This window comes from Eubalaena glacialis, chromosome 13 (assembly GCF_028564815.1).
Source record: "Eubalaena glacialis isolate mEubGla1 chromosome 13, mEubGla1.1.hap2.+ XY, whole genome shotgun sequence".
NCBI classification, from domain to species: Eukaryota; Metazoa; Chordata; class Mammalia; order Artiodactyla; family Balaenidae; genus Eubalaena; species Eubalaena glacialis.
The window spans coordinates 90521369-90537708 of record NC_083728.1 but is presented as its reverse complement, the minus strand read 5'-3'; the positions used below and the strand labels follow the sequence as shown (position 1 = coordinate 90537708).

The 16340-nt window shown below is 39.3% G+C and overlaps 1 protein-coding gene across 1 annotated transcript; it reads right to left on the bottom strand.

Moving 5' to 3' along the window:
* Positions 1–6329: 6329 nt before the first annotated feature.
* Positions 6330–8871, bottom strand: LOC133104258 (zinc finger protein 345-like). The gene has a single exon (XM_061209889.1). The coding sequence runs from the start codon at positions 8869–8871 to the stop codon at positions 6412–6414; it is 2460 nt and encodes an 819-aa protein (XP_061065872.1). The 3' UTR covers positions 6330–6411.
* Between the last annotated feature and the right edge of the window lie 7469 nt (positions 8872–16340).

The following is a 16340-nucleotide window of genomic DNA, read 5'->3' as shown; positions in this document are numbered from 1 at the left end:
CTTTTGCACAACAAAGGAAATCATAAACAACAAAAAGTCAACCCACAGATGGGGAAAAAAATATTTGTAAACAAAGCCACTGACAAGGAATTAGTCTCCAAAATATACAAACAGCTCATGCAGCTCAGTATCAAAATAACCCAATCAAAAAATGGGCAGAAGATCTAAGTAGACATTGCTCCAAAGAAGACATACAGATGGCCAAAAAGCACATGAAAAGATGCTCAGCATCGCTAATTATTAGAGAAATGCACATCAAAGCTACAATGAGGTTATCACCTCACACTGGTCGTAATGGCCATCACCAAAAAGTCTATAAACAATAAATGCTGGAGAGGGTGTGGAGAAAAGAGAACCCTCCTGCACTGTTGGTGAGAATGTAAATTGGTGCAGCCACTATGGAGAACAGTATAGAGATTCCTTAAAAAACTAAAAATAGAACTACTGTATGATCCAGCAATCTCACTCCTGGGCATATATCCAGAGAAAACCATAATTCGAAAAGATACATGCACCCCAATGTTCATAGCAGCACTATTTACAATAGCCAAGGCATGGAAGCAACCTAAATGCCCATCAACAGAGGAATGGATAAAGAAAACGTGGTACATATATACAATGGACTATTACCCAGACATAAAGAATGAAATAACACTATTTGTAGCGACATGGATGGACCTAGAGATTATCATACTAAGTGAAGTCAGTCAGACAAGACAAATAAATATGATATCACTTATATGTGGAATCTAAAAAAAATGATACAAATGAGCTTATTTACAAAACAAACAGATTCACAGACTTCTAAAACAAACTTATGGTTACCAAAGGGGAAAGGTAGGGGGGAGGGATAAATTAGGAGTTTGGGATTAACATATACACACTACTATATATAAGACAGATAACCAACAAGGACCTATTGTATAGCACAGGGAACTATATTCAATAACTTGTAATAAATCACAATGGAAAAAATATGAAAAATAATACATATGTTCTTTATGAATCTTTATGAATCACTGTGCTGTACACCAGAAACTAACATGACATTGTAAATCAACTATACTCCAGTATAAAATAAAAACTAAAAAGAGTTAAGTGGCCACACAAGACAAAGAATATAGACTTATAAAAATAGTTTAGAAAAGTCAATAAGGAAGCAAATGACAAGAACCCACAACAAAAAATCCCTGGGGCAGGGGGAGAATCTGATTTCCAGAGTTCCCACGTTATCATATTTAAAATGTCTAGTTTTCAGCAAAATATTACAAAACATGCAAAGAAACGAAAGTATGGCCCACTCACAGGAAAAAGACCAACAGAAACTGTCTCTGAGCCCTGCCTCTGGTTGGGGGGAAGTGGTCCAGCCAGTGGGATTAGGAGTGCCACTCAGTAGGCAGCTACTTGAGACTAAATTTAAATTCAATCAGAATCCCAAAAAGCTCTGGAGAGGAGCCTGGTAAATCCGTTCTAAAGGTCACTTCTAAGAACTAATGTGGGAAAAGCCAAGAAAGTCTTGAAAAATAGAAATGAAGAGGGACTTGGAGAAGTGTTACAAAGCAAGAGCAATTAAAATACCACTTTAATTAGCACAAGTGTAAAATATTAGCTATATAAATAAAACAAAAATCTGGAAATAACCAGAGTACTTACAACCTGTGAGTCAGGACAGAGAAGGCAAATAAGACAATGTAACCAAGCTGCCTGCAGCTCCAAGGTCAAAACAGACCAACCACTGGTCTACAATCACCTGCTGTTGCAAACCCCTGTGAGAACTCCCGTTGGCTCTCCCTGGCCTCTCAGATTAAGTGTCCATCCTGGGAACAACCAAACTGGGCCAGGAGGATGGTGCTGTGACTGGCCCACCGGGGAATGTGCCAGCTCTGGGGTCTCAGCTTCTTTCTGGAAGGATGTAGGGAATGGTGCTGAGCAGACAGGAAGCAAAGCCACTACACATGAAAATTTAAGCCACAGTAAAGATCGTATTTCAAATCAGCGACAAAAAGATTAGTTAAATGGTGTAAGGACAACTAGCAATTCATTAGAAAAATAAAAATCAGACCCTTACTTACATCAAGCCACATCTTGTCAAGAAAAAAGTGGTTAAAGATCAATGAAAAATTCATTTAATTTTTAAAAGGTTTCATATAAAGAGAAAGAATACTTAATATGTAACTAGGTGCCAAGAGGAAATCTCCTGCACTCTATTTCTCTCAAACAAGAAATAACATTATTTCTTCGTTACATGGAAATTTACAAAGCAGAAAGCAGCAGCTGAATCATTTTCTCAAAAGAAATTATTCTTGCCCCCAAATTCCTATATCTAACACTTGTGAATGACATAATTTTAAAAAATGCATACCTCTGCAATGTTAGCATGCCTTACAGCCCCAAGTGACAGAAAAATCTCAACTCCAACAGGCTTACACATGACCTCAGGTCTTCCCAATACAGAGCAGCTTCAGAGCTGGTAAGGTCACCACTCTGGGTCATCACTGCCCACTTTCTTCCATCTCTTTGCTCCCCATCTTCAGACGACTAGCTCTGAGTCACAAGATGCAACCAACGGGGGCTTCCCTGGTGGTCCAGTGGTTAAGAATCTGCCTTCCAATGCAGGGGATGCAGGTTCTAACCCTGGTCGGGGAACTAAGATCCCACATGCCATGGGGCAACTAAGCCTGCGCGCCACAACTACCGAGCCCGAGCACCACAGCTAGAGAGAAGCCCAGGCACCGCAGCGAAGAGCCCACGTGCCACAACAAAGACCCAACGCAGGCAAAAACAATTAATAATAAATAATAATAATAATAAAGATGCAACCAAAGGTTGTATCCGGACAGACAATGCCATTCTGCTCATGACTTATCAAATCACCCAGAACTTTTCCCTAAACATCCTATGGGCCATTGCCAGAAACAGTCCCTGGTGAGGGGAGGAAAAACAGGCCACATCAATGCTCTCCCAAAAGGAGGGAGTGCAGAGTAGCCTGCCAACCTGATGCCAGGAAACGGAAAAGCAGAAAGCAAGAGTCAGGGCACAGTACCCAGTGTCCTATTAGGCAAATGGTTCCTGGGTTCCTAATGCCTGGGCTACAAGCACTGTACCTCTGTAGGTAGCCCTTAGAGTCCCACCAGAAGCAGGAAAAGTAAGGATGCACATGGCACAATTCTTAGCATAAGGAGCACTGCTGTTCTCAGTATTGCTGAACACAGGCTTGTGCTGGTAACAGTGCCGTACCCGCCTTTGCATATTTAGTGGACATTTTCATCACACCAGCTAAACCCAAGACAAACACTTTTTTTTTTTTGAAAGGCATTGTTTGGCTTCTTTATTGAAGAGCAAATCAGTAACAATGGGAACTTTTATATACGTATGCCAGAAGACAGTAAGAGAGTAGATAAGTGATGTGATACTTTTCCAAAACCTTTTACAAAAATTTTCAGAGCTCTTTTAAGAAAAACATAGTGAATACTCATGTGCCTACCACTAAGTTCAACACTGGCTATAATTTTGCTATTTTTACTTCATTTACTTATATATGCATTTTTCCCCTGGACCACTTCAATGCTGCAGATATCATGAGAGCTCATCTCTCCAGTCAGCAAATGTGTCCTCAGAAACACATTCATAACCACAATTATCACTTAAGAAAATTAACTCTAGTTCCCTAATATCATCAAATTCCCATCCCACATTCAATTTCCTCCAGTTATCTCCAAAGTACCTACGTAGATGTCTTTTTGAACCAGATGTCTTTTGGATCCAATCAGGTTTCATGCACTACATTTAATCATGTCTCTTTAGTTTCTCTGAATCGAAAAATCTTTCCCTGCATTTCTTTTTAAAAATGACACTGACTTGTGAAGACCAGGCCAGCGGTCTTGAAAAATACCCTGCATTCCAGATTTGTCTGATTGTTTTCTCCAAAAAAGCTGTTCCTCTATCTCCTGTGTTTCCTGTAAACTTAAAGACTAATAAACACTTGATTAGATTCACATTAAATATTTTGGTAAGAGTACTCCACGGTGCAATGTAAGTACTTCATATTACATCTAATCAAAAGACATAACATCACTGCTGCTCATTTGATCACTTGGTTAAAGTGGGGCAATCATTCAATTGTCCAGGTTCACTTTTCCCAGCTTCAGTGTGTAAGATGTCTGTGGGGGACACTCTGGCTCTACACAAATACCACTTCCTTTCCATCTAATGATCTAGATGCACCAGAGGTTGCAAATTAGCAGTCAGTCCTTCTACATTTATGAGCTGGCATTTTTCTACAACAGAAGTCTTCCCACAACTGGAGATGAAAAGCTGCTCCTACTAAAAGGACAGGGTGAAAACCTAGTTCTAATTACAGAGTAAGGAGTTTAAGATTTGCCTCCAATGGTGGAAATGAACTGAGCTGCAGACTCGGATTTTTGTTTATTCAAATGTGGTAGTCAGTCATTTTGTCTGACCATCAAATTACCTCACATTTGACCTCTGGCACATCCCCATTGACGTTCGCGTGCTTCCTTGGTTTTTGACCAAGATGTCCCAGGCTCACCCTGGACACTCAGGGCCCAGACCTAGACTCAGCTCTTTCTCCAGGGAGTCCTGGTGCCTTGGAGGGGGCAATGCTGGACAGAGCTATGAAATACATAATTTTTTAAATGAGCAATATTTTCAATCTATATTTATCATTATAGGGAGTTTTACATAAATTCTTTGATTTTTATGGTTGTCTCTTTTAAACTGGAAGTTCTGATTCCTAGTAACTTTAATAATTTATTTTTGCTTTATCCTACAATACATACAAAATAGATTCAAATAAATACCAATATTATTAAGAAAATTGATGATTTTATAATTTTTTACAGGTGTTTTTGTCCTTAAACACATCCCATTAAGGATGTATAGTCATAATATGGAGTTCAGAAGTTTCTTCAAAGAATTATTTCTTTTGTGTGGTTGAGTTGCCAATTTGATATTAAGTTGATTTGTTTGTTTTCAATTTCAGAATTTTTTTTTTTAAAGATTTATTGATTGATTGCTATGTTGGGTCTTCGTTTCTGTGCTAGGGCTTTCTCTAGTTGCGACAAGCGGGGGCCACTCTTCATCACGGTGCGCAGGCCTCTCACTATCGTGGCCTCTCGTTGCGGAGCACAGACTCCAGACGTGCAGGCTCAGTAGTTGTGGCTCATGGGCCTAGTTGCTCCACGGCATGTGGCATCTTCCCAGACCAAGGCTTGAACCTGTGTCCCCTGCGCTAGCAGGCAGATTCTCAACCACTGCGCCACCAGGGAAGCCCTCAATTTCAGAATCTTTTATTTTTACTTTTGAATATATAAATCATTTACATTTGTTCAAAAGCCAAAATTCCATACAAAGGTAAAATCAAAGAAACCTTGCTTCCACCCCTATCTCTACCTTCCTGTTCACTTCTGCCTCCATAGGTATTTGATAGTTCGTAGTTTATCCTTCTAGTGTTTTTCTTTGCAAAAATAAGTAATTGTGTATATGTGTGAGAATCCTCTCAATTCTTACACAAAAGGTAGCACGCTGGATAGTTTTCTATACTTTGATTTTCTCAATAATATGTTGTGGTACAGTACTTCAAATCTGTCAGTATTTCACTTAAAATGTATACTGTATACCAAAATACAAACACTGGTGGCATTTAGTGTGAGAAATCTGTCATAATAATTATTAAGCTATGGGGAGATATCTCCTACTGACAACCATTTTGACATCCACCATGTAAATCAAACACACAACACAGGTATGTTGCTAACACGCCTAAGCCTTCTTACCTGAGGTACACTTCACGTGTCTAATGCTGTCAATCTGCTGCTGCAACCTGTGTTTCCAAAGGCTTCATATTACAAAACGAGTATCATTAGCATTAGACAGATCTTAGGTCACACTTTCAAAAGTTGGTACCACATGAGAATCATGACTTCCAGTATTACATTTCTGGAGGGAAAAAAAATGTATCCATATTTCCTAAATTGATAGATTTCCCCTCAGTATTAACTCCTTATATAATAAAGTTTGGTTTCCTTCTTGAACACTTGTACATAAAACATTTATACAGTTTCACTCCAGTATCAATTATCTGATGTTCAGTAAGTTGCGACTTTGTAAATGCTTTAATACTTCTGAGGCCTTTCCCCTGTGATTTCTCTGAAGCATATAGTGGATCTGTAGGTGGATACTAATAACATTCTCAGGGAATCTCTCTCCTGACAAGTCCTCTGATATAAGAGCTTACAGTTTCTCCTGTGAGTTTTCTCAGGTGTGACAAAATGTGACTTTACACAGGAGTATTTTCCACATTTGCTGCCACTTTGGGTATCTCTCGTGTGAATTACCTCATGTTTAGAGAGAGTTGACTTCTTGCAGAAGGCTTTCCCACATTCATTACATTCATAGGGCTTCTCCCTCATGTGTTCGCTGGTGCACCATGAGTGTTGACTTCATACAGAAGGATTTCCCACATCTCTTACATTCATAGGGCTTCTCCCCTGTGTGGGTCCTCTGATGATTAATGAGGTTTGACTTCACATAAAACGTTTTCCCACATTTATTACATTCAAAGAGGTTCTTCCCTGTGTGAGTTCTCTGATGTACAGTGAGGTGTGATTTCATACAGAAAGACTTCTCACATTCATTACATTTATAAGGTTTCTCCTCTGTGTGAGTTCTCTGATGTATGGTTAGGGCTGACTTATAACAGAAAGATTTCCCACATTTATTGCATTCATGGGGCTTCTCTCCAGTGTGTGTTCTCTGATGTTCAATGAGGTGTGACTTCTGGAAGAAATTTTTCCCACATTCTTTACATTCGTAAGGTTTCTCCCGTGTGTGTGTTCGCTGATGTTTAGTGAGGTGTGACTTTTGGGAAAAGGTTTTACCACATTCTTTACATTCGTAAGGTTTCTCCCCTGTGTGTATTCTCTGGTGCTGATTGAGGGCTGACTTCATATAGAAGGCTTTCCCACATTCATTACACTTAGAGGGTTTCTCCCCTGTATGAGTTCTCTGGTGTACAGTTAAGGTTGACTTATGGCAAAAGGTCTTCTGACATTCATTACATTCGTAGGGTTTCTCTTCTGAGTGTGTCTTCTGATGATCAGTGAGGTTTGACTTCATAGAAAAGGCTTTCCCACATTCTTTACATACATGGGGTTTCTTTCCTGTGTGATTTCTCTGATGAATATTAAGTAGCAACTTCACATAGAATGACTTTTCACATTCACTGCATTTGAAAGGTTTCTCCCCAGTGTGAGTTCTCTGGTGTATAATGAGGGTCGACTTCATAAGGAAGGCTTTCTCACATGCATTACACTTGTGTGGTTTCTCCCCTGTGTAAGTTTTCTGATGTTTAGTGAGTGCCGACTTTTTGTAGAAGGACTTCTCACATTCATTGTACCCGTAGGGTTTCTCCCCCATGTGAGTTCTTTGATGTACAGTGAGGACTGAATTCATAGAGAAGGATTTGCCACACTCATTACACTCATAGGGTTTCAATCCCGTGTGAATTTTCTGATGTTTAGTGAGATTTGACTTCACACAGAAGGTTTTCCCACATTCATTACAGGCATAGGGTTTCTTTCTTGTATGGGATACTTGATGTATAATCAGGGCTGACTTATAGCAGAAGGATTTCCCACATTCAGTACATTTATAGGGTTTCTCTTCTGTATGCTTCCCCTGATGTACTTGTAGGGCTGACTTATAGTAGAAGGATTTTCCACACTCAGTACATTTGTAGGGTTTCTCCCCTGTGTGTGTTCTCTGATGATCAGCAAATTGTGACTTCTGTGAGAAAGTTTTCCCACATTCATTGCATTTGAAAGGTTTCTCCCCTGTATGCGTTTTCTGATGCTTAGTTAGGTTTGATTTCACACAGAAGGATTTCCCACAATCCTTACAGTCGTATGGTTTCTCCCCTGTGTGAGTTCTCTGATGATGGCTGAAGTTTGATTTTGCATAGAAGGACTTCCCACAATCCTTACATTGATAGGGCTTCTCTCCTGTGTGAATTCTCTGATGGACCTTTAGGGCTGAGCTATGACGAAAAGATTTCTTGCATTCATTACATACATGAAGCTTCTTTTCTGACTGTGTCCTCTGCTGGTCAGTAATGGCCGACTTTCCAGGGGCTTTATCACATTCATGGGGTTTCTCTCCTGTGTGGGTTCTCTGAGGGTCAGTGGGTTGTGATTTCTGGAAGGTTTTCCCACATTTATTACTTTCACATGGTTCCTCTCTTGTGTGTGTTTTCTGATGTTGAGTGAGGTGGGATTCCTGGTAAAAAGATTTCTTGCAGTGACTGCATTCAAATGTTCTCTCTCCCGTGTGAGTTTTATGAAGTTGAGTGAGATGGGACTTCTTGCTGGAATTATTCTCATTTTCATTTGATTCGTGGGTTTCCTCCTCCACGTTAACTTCCTGATGTTTAAAGAGGGTTGACTTCTCACGCTCATTAACTTCAGAATGATTCTCCCTTGTGTGAATTTCCTGCTGGACTTTAAGGGTTGACTTGTCACTGGTATTTTCCCCCTGTTCCTTATAATCCTGGGGCTTCTCTTCAGTTTGGGTCCTCTGAGGTGTGATGATGGCTGCCTCACTAAGGACAGCTGCCCCACATTCATGACATTCAACAGGTGGTCCCAGAGGCTGAATTTTCTGTTGCCCAGTAGGGTCCTTATTATGACTTAGAGATTTTCCATCTTGGTTATGTTCATCAGATTTCTTTCCAGGATGAGTATTTTCTTGATTATTATCAAGAAGCAACTTCCCACATGCATTAATTTCATTAGAGTTCTTACTTGAATGATTTTTATCACTAATAACGGATTCTGAAACATTTTTCAAACTCATTCCATGTAAGTCATATTGACAGGGTGTTTTTCTGAAAACATTCTCTCTCTTCTTAGTCAGTGTTTTTTTGTTTATGAGTGAAACTCGCCACAAATGTTTATCTTGGTTTTCCTGGCTTCTGTCTATAAGGTCATAAATAAGAAAAATTAGGTGTACTTTAAAAATGTTAACACATTTCCTATGTAAATAAAATTTATTACATCAGTGATTCTCATTTTTTAGTCCCAAGCTCCTAGGATGAAATCCCCAAATCCCAAGCATATATATCCCCTTAGATCAGAAAAAAGAAAAATAGAAAACACCTGCTATAGTGGAAAAGGGAGAGTAAAACTATAATGCACACACATATATTTGCTGTTTTAAAAATAAGACCTTCAGAACTAAAAAGAGAAGAAGAGACTAAATACAAGGAACAGTGAGCTGAGGGAAACTCATAGATAACTGGGTTATTATCCCAACGAAAACCATGAACAGGAAGTAGAGTGAGAAATATTAGTGTACATGGATTTCAGGAGAAATACCAGAGAAAGTCTTAGGTGTGGGATAAAACAAATTATCTGTACATACACGGATACAGCCCACTATCTGTAAGCCAATGGGCAAAATAAGACATATTAGTTGTTCAAGATATCCTTACAAAAATACACAATAAATATTTTTTAAAATATTTATTCCCAATCACAGGCCACAAGTCTGATAGGTTCTTACATTCAGAAGTCTGCTTTTCAGCTTTCGTTCTACTAAAAACTCAGACGTCCTCCAGGAAATGTATCTCTCCCCTTTCCTCCCCCCTTCTTCCCTCTCTCCCCCTCCCTTCCTCACATACTTTTTTCAAATGATGCCTCCAACTCCATCTTCTCCAACACTGAAATAGTCACTACCTATACTTTTTATTAACACACTATGGAAAGGACTAACTTTATCCAATAGCACTTGGTAACACTGAATTTCAATATACATCACACAATTTTGTTTCTTTCTCCCAACTACAGCCTATGCTCCTAGCAGGTTTTAATGTATCTCCAGTTGCCTTTGAGTCCCTCTGAGTAGACATTCAGTTGGTGGCCCTCAAAAAGCATCAGAATTACCTGGAAAATTTTCTTAGTTATTTTTATTTTGTATTGGAGTACGGTTGATTTACAATGTTGTGTTAGTTTCAGGTGTACAGCAAAGTGATTCAGTTATACATATACATATACCTATTCTTTTTTAGATTCTTTCCCCATATAGGTTATTAGAGAGTACTGAGTAGATTTCCCTGTGCTATACAGTAGGTCCTTGTTGATTATGTACTTTATATATAGTAGTGTGTATATGTTAATCCCAACCTCCTAATTTATCCCTCCCCCACAGAATAACCTGGAAATTTTTATTCAAAACATGGAGTATAGCTTCCCTGGTGGCGCAGAGGTTAAGAATCCGCCTGCCAGTGCAGGGGATATGGGTTCGGGCCCTGGTCTGGGAAGATCCCACATGCCGCAGAGCAACTAAGCCCGTGCGCCATAACTACTGAGCCTGTGCTCTACAGCCCATGAGCCACAACTACTGAGCCCACGTGCCTAGAGCCCACGCTCCGCAATGAGAAGCCCAGGCACCGCAACAAAGAGTAGCCCCCGCTCGCCGCAACTAGAGAAAGCCCACACGCAGCAACGAAGACCCAATGCAGCCAAAAATAAACAAATAAATAAAAACAAATTTATTAAAAAAACAGAAACAAAACATGGAGTATAGAGTGTCATAGCCCCATGTCAATCCATGTACCCTATGAATCAGAATCTACAGGTAAGTGATGTAGGCCTATGTACTTAAGAAATGCTTTCTGAATAAACGTATCAATCAGCATTAATAGATGAGCATATCTATTATATATTATACATCAAATTAAGGAAGAGTTAAAAAAAAAAAAAAGAGGCCCTCCAGATGGGGACAAAAGCCTCAGCAATAACCAGATGCTCTCGGGTGTCACAGTATATGATGAGGTCTGAATTCCTTGTGGCTCAGCTGCTAAGTGAAATGGGAATTCTAAGAGGGGAGAGAGTAAGAAGCACTTCAAAACAGAGGTGAGTACTTGAGCTCAAACATAAACTAAGTGTAAAATACACACAACAAGCATTAACTACATGCCAGGCACAGTCCTAAGCCCTTTCTTAAGGCTCTGGACAGGCAAACCTCAAGAAGAGGTGCAGATGTGGGTAAGATGTATGAGCAGTATTTAGAAGGAGGATCAAATGGAACTTACCATGAGTTTTTGAGTCACATCAACAAAAAAGGATGAATATGGACTGATACGTTTAAGAAGAGGTGTCTTAAGTAATAGAGGACAACCCTAGGATTATATAAGGCCAGCAACAAGATGAAACAGATGCTTTAGATTTAAAAATATATACTTACAATTAGGAATGAAATAAGGCATCAGAGAATAAGGTTCTGGTTTTGAGTAAGGTCACTGGAAGGTAAGAATAAAAACTATAGAAGATAGTTTTCAAAAGAAAATTAAAAATAAGAGGAACTATGGACAGATCAGTATTACAGGTGCTTTTCATGGTTGTCAGATACGGGAGAAGAAAAGTGTTAGAACCCAAGTAAGTGGAAATAAGGAATGTGAGAAGATTTACAATTTGGAAGAAATGATTTTAGGGTTAGTTTTTGCCACACTGACAACGAAAGGACTGGAACATCTCAGGTAAAACGGAGAGTAGAGGGCAGATGAGGCGGAGATAGAGGACCTGGGCATTTTTCAGTAACTGGGTAAAGTGAAAACCTTAACTCTTAGGAACAGATGAGGTACAGGGAAGAGACATTGTAAGACCTAGTTCTTGACAAACTCTTCCCAGGAGACAGAGTGATCGTGTGATCAAAACTGCTTGCTACTGTAAGACGTCTTAATTTTTGCCAAATTTGAGCACAGAAAATGCTATTTCACTGTCATACTTTTTACTTCTCTGATTACCAATGAAGTTGTAGATATTCTCATTTATCATTTGTGTTTTTGTTTCCCACTTGTGTCTCCCTTTCATGTATGTCTTTTGTCCACTTCTCTGTTGGGTTGTTTGACTTTTTCTTATGAATTGTAGGAGTTCATTATTCAACAAACTTTTATTGAATGCTAAACTGTGGCTGGCACTATCCTAAACAGTGGAAACAGACATGAAAGAAAAAAAATCCTGTTCTCATGAAGTTTACATTCCAGTGGGAGGAAGCAGAAATTAAGTAAAATGAATAATGTATAATGCCTTATTTAAATTTCTGTTTGAGAAAAGCCATGAATATATTTTGGATATTAAGCCTTTGCTGGTTATATATGTTACAAATAACTTCTCTCACTCTATGCCATGAATCTTGAATTTTTATGGTGTTTTGTAATGATCTTAATATAATCTATTTTTTTTCTTCTAAAACAGTATTTTTGTGCTGTTTGAGAACCCTTTCACAAGGATTGTACATAGATGATGATACATATATATCAAGAGCGTATATTCCCCTTTTATATAGTTATAAACATATTCCACTATACTTTCTTCCAGAAGTTTTATATATTTTACTTTTAAATTGATTTCTGTATAATGGTAAAAGACATAAATGTTTTCTCCATATGAGTAATTTTCTGAACAGCACTTATTGAATTATCTCCCCTTTGTCTGTTTCTCACATATCTGATTTCCATACGCGTGGAGCTAGTTCTGGAATCTAACTTCTGATCCATTTATTCTTACATCAATATCACACTACAGCCAATAGCTAGCACTGAATTTGAAAGGGCAAGCTCCCCCTAGTTTTTCTTAGCCTTCTAAACTGCTTTGTTTATTTTGGGACTTGGCTATTCCAAATTTTAAAATTTTATATCTAATAATCCTAAAATCTTAAATCCTTTATGTTTTAATTCTATCCTGATAATCAATCCCCACTTCAGTTTTAGACTTGGTTCTCACTTAAATAAACAGCACTCAAAAACAATCTTCTGCTATTTTATACTTTACCATTTCTTAAGTTCATGTTCTAGAAGATTCTTTACAAAGAATTCACGAGAACAATATTTCCCTGCATTCTTGCATGTTCAAACTTACTGTTGTTACTTTAGCTGAATAACATTTTGTCTACATATAAAATTATTGGGATTTACTTTTAGTTCTTAAGGATTTTGTAATTCTTTCTCCACTGCTTTTTAAAAGCACTGGATGTTATTATGGACGTCTGAGATCAACTTGATTTTTTTTCTCCCCCTCAAAAATGACTGGGGAGTTCCCTGGTGGTCTAGTGGTTAGGATTCAGTGCTTTTGCTGTCATGGCCCAGGTTCAAACCTTGGTCAGGGAACTGAGATCCCGCAAGCCGAGCAGCACAGCCAGAATTTAAAAGAAAAAAGACTTAATTCAAGTGCTGGGGATCTAATGTAGAGCATGGTGACTATAGTTAATAATATGGTATTGTACCCTTGAACGCTGTTGCAAATATATCTGAATCATTCTCACACACACCCCCCCAAAACACACATACAAATTACCTGTTAACTACGTAAGGTGATGGATGTGTTAATTATCTTAATCTTGGTAATCATTCTACAATATATGTACATCAAATCATCACACTGTACGTTTTACATATATACAATTATATTTGTCAATATTCCTCAACAAAGTTTTAAATGACTTAATTCTTTGGTTTTGCAGACCAAAAAGAATCTTTCTTTCTTTAAAAATCTAGTAACTTCCCTAGGATACACCATGGTGGCGACAATTCTGAGTTAGTTTCCCGTAAGTTAGTCCTTTTCATGTAGACTCCAGTCTTCTTTCATACCAGGAAGTTTCCTTGAAATGTATCTCTAAATATTTGTTCTGTTCAATTATCTCTGGCTTTCCACATGGGGGACTGGATGGTGTGCATGCTGAACCTCCTTTTCCAGTCTTCCACATGTGACCCCTTTAACTGTGCCCCAATTCCCATTCCTTCTGCTCACTTCCTGTGTTTCTCTCTTCCAGGCCCCTCACTATGTTTTCAGCTCCTTGTGCTCCTTCCAATTCTACACATTTTACTGTCAGGATGTTTCTTCTTCCAGTTCATTCCTGAGCACTGGAAGCTTTCAGACAATCTCCTGTGTCTCTTCATCTCTCCCCTCAGTGCTTATAATATGGTTCCTTGTGCTTTTGCATCATAAAGGCAATTGCTTCATTAAGTTGTGAAACATTCATAGTGAGATACTTGGTCACAATATTTCTCTCTTCTATGACAATATTTTTCAGGTGTGTGTTCTTCACTTACTAATTTTTTTTTTTTTTTGGCCTTTTCTTTTTTGCTCTTTCTCCCTTTTTTTTTCTTATGAAAACGTCCATGCATCCTGCACTGGCTGCTTAGGACCAAGAACTTAACATTGCATTTGATTACCTTTTATTTCTCTCAGAAAACCTCTGGGCATTTTCACGTGCAAAGTCTCGTTTATCCCCCAAATGCTACAAAGACCAATACTTTACACAGCTAAGGGTTATGTGTGTGATTCCACCCTGAATCCCACTTCTCTGCTTCTCAGAACCAAAGCAGGTAACAAGGAAGTTCCTGCCACAATCTTGTTCAATCCCTTCCTGATGTTTTACCAAGGGTTAGTCACCTTGCATTTCCTTCTGAGGTCAGCAGCCCTGGAGGTCTCTCTCTGGTTCCAATTCCAGGTGCCTGTACCCAGCTTGATTTTTTTATTGCTTTCAACAGTTCTTCCCCTTATGTCATGGTTTCAAGTTTAGCTATTTCTCAGATTTATACGAAATACCAGTCTGCAACTCATTTCTCAATCTCCTAGTTGGTTTTAGATGGTTTACAGGAACAAAGGGGGAAAACGCTGACTTCATATTTCCAATTTCAAACTAGAAATTCATTGTGTCCTTCTTGACAAGCACCTTTATTGGCCTCCAGACATCTCTCTGGGTTTTCTTCTCTGTTACGCTTGTGACTCCTACATGTTGTAAGGCTGTGGGTTGCAGCCTCTTTTCCTGTCTATCCACATCCACTCCCCAAGGCCCAGTTATGTCTGCATACCACCTTTCAACTCATGACTTTCAAATTTAATCTACACTCCTGTCTGTTCTCCAACTCCAGATCTGTATGTCCAAGGGCCTCATCAACATCTAAATTTGAATAATTAATAATCATCTCAAGTCACTGACGCTTCTCAAAGTCACTTCTTAAAAAATTTGCCCCGAACTGCTCCTCCCCACTTTTCCCATCTCAGTGAACACCTCCCACCCCAGCAGGTTGCTCAGACTAAATACTGAGGTCATCCTTGGCTCCCCACCCCGTTCTCTCACTCCACATCCTACCCAACAGCAAATCCTACTCTCCAAACATGGAGCCACATTTCATAACGTCTACCCCCTCACTTCACATCTAAGCCACTGCAAACACCTCTTTGCTGTCGAGAGCTGAAACCGTCAACATCCACACAGCTTACTCTCTGCATTACCATGACTACTGTTCTACTGTGTTCACCAGCAGACTTTCCTGCTCCATGAAACTCATGCCCAGGAAGATAAAAGTTGCAAATGATTTTACTGTTCATTTCAGAAGCTTCCTCAAAACCCTTTTAAACTTCTCACCTTTCCCATAGATACTCTACTACTTATTCTCCAAGACCTGTCCACAAATCCTAAACTGTTAAATCATAATTCTTACCCAAAGGTTATCAAGCCCCTGAATTAAAAAAATATACTTTAAACTATACCCTCAAATCCAATAAATAACCTGACTTTGTTCACTCTTTTCCAAGATGCTACAAAGACTGTCAGGGTGAGCAATAAATTAAGATTTGCCTTAACAATGGTGGTGGTCAGTATTTCAGGAGCCAGCATTCACACTGTCTTTATGCTTTTACTTTGTCCACCACCCTTGTCCCTATCCCCAATTTTCTCTGCACAGTAGCAAAGAAATTCTTTTAAAATATACTCTTTTGCAGAAATCCAGTAATAGCTACCCATCTCGCCCCAAATGAAGTCAAAGCCCTCGCCGTGTCCTGTAAGACATCATTTGGCCCCTGGCTACCTGTCGGATGTCACCTCCCACCAGCATCCCTCTCAGGTGCTCCCCTGCCACCACTCTGGCCTCCCTGTTTTTCTCAGAGCACTCCAACAAACTCCTGCCGCAGAAACTTGGCCCTGTGGCTGTTCCTTCGCCTGGAACCCCCAGAATCCACATGACTCACCTCCTTACTTCATTATCTGCTCTAATGCTGACTTCATCAGAAAGGCATTCTCCAACCACCTTTTACAAGAGCAAACCCCGCTCTCTATCTCCTGCTTTAGTTCTTTTCACCATTCTCGTCACCGCTGGACATGTAAACTTATTTATTCACGTCTCCTCCTCCTGCTAGCTTGTAAGCTATAGGAGCTCTGGGACAGTGTTTGTTCATCGGCGTATCCCCGACACCAGAAGCGTGGGTGGCACAGAGTAAGAATATCTGCAGAATGAATTAATAAATGCCTGCGGGGAAAAC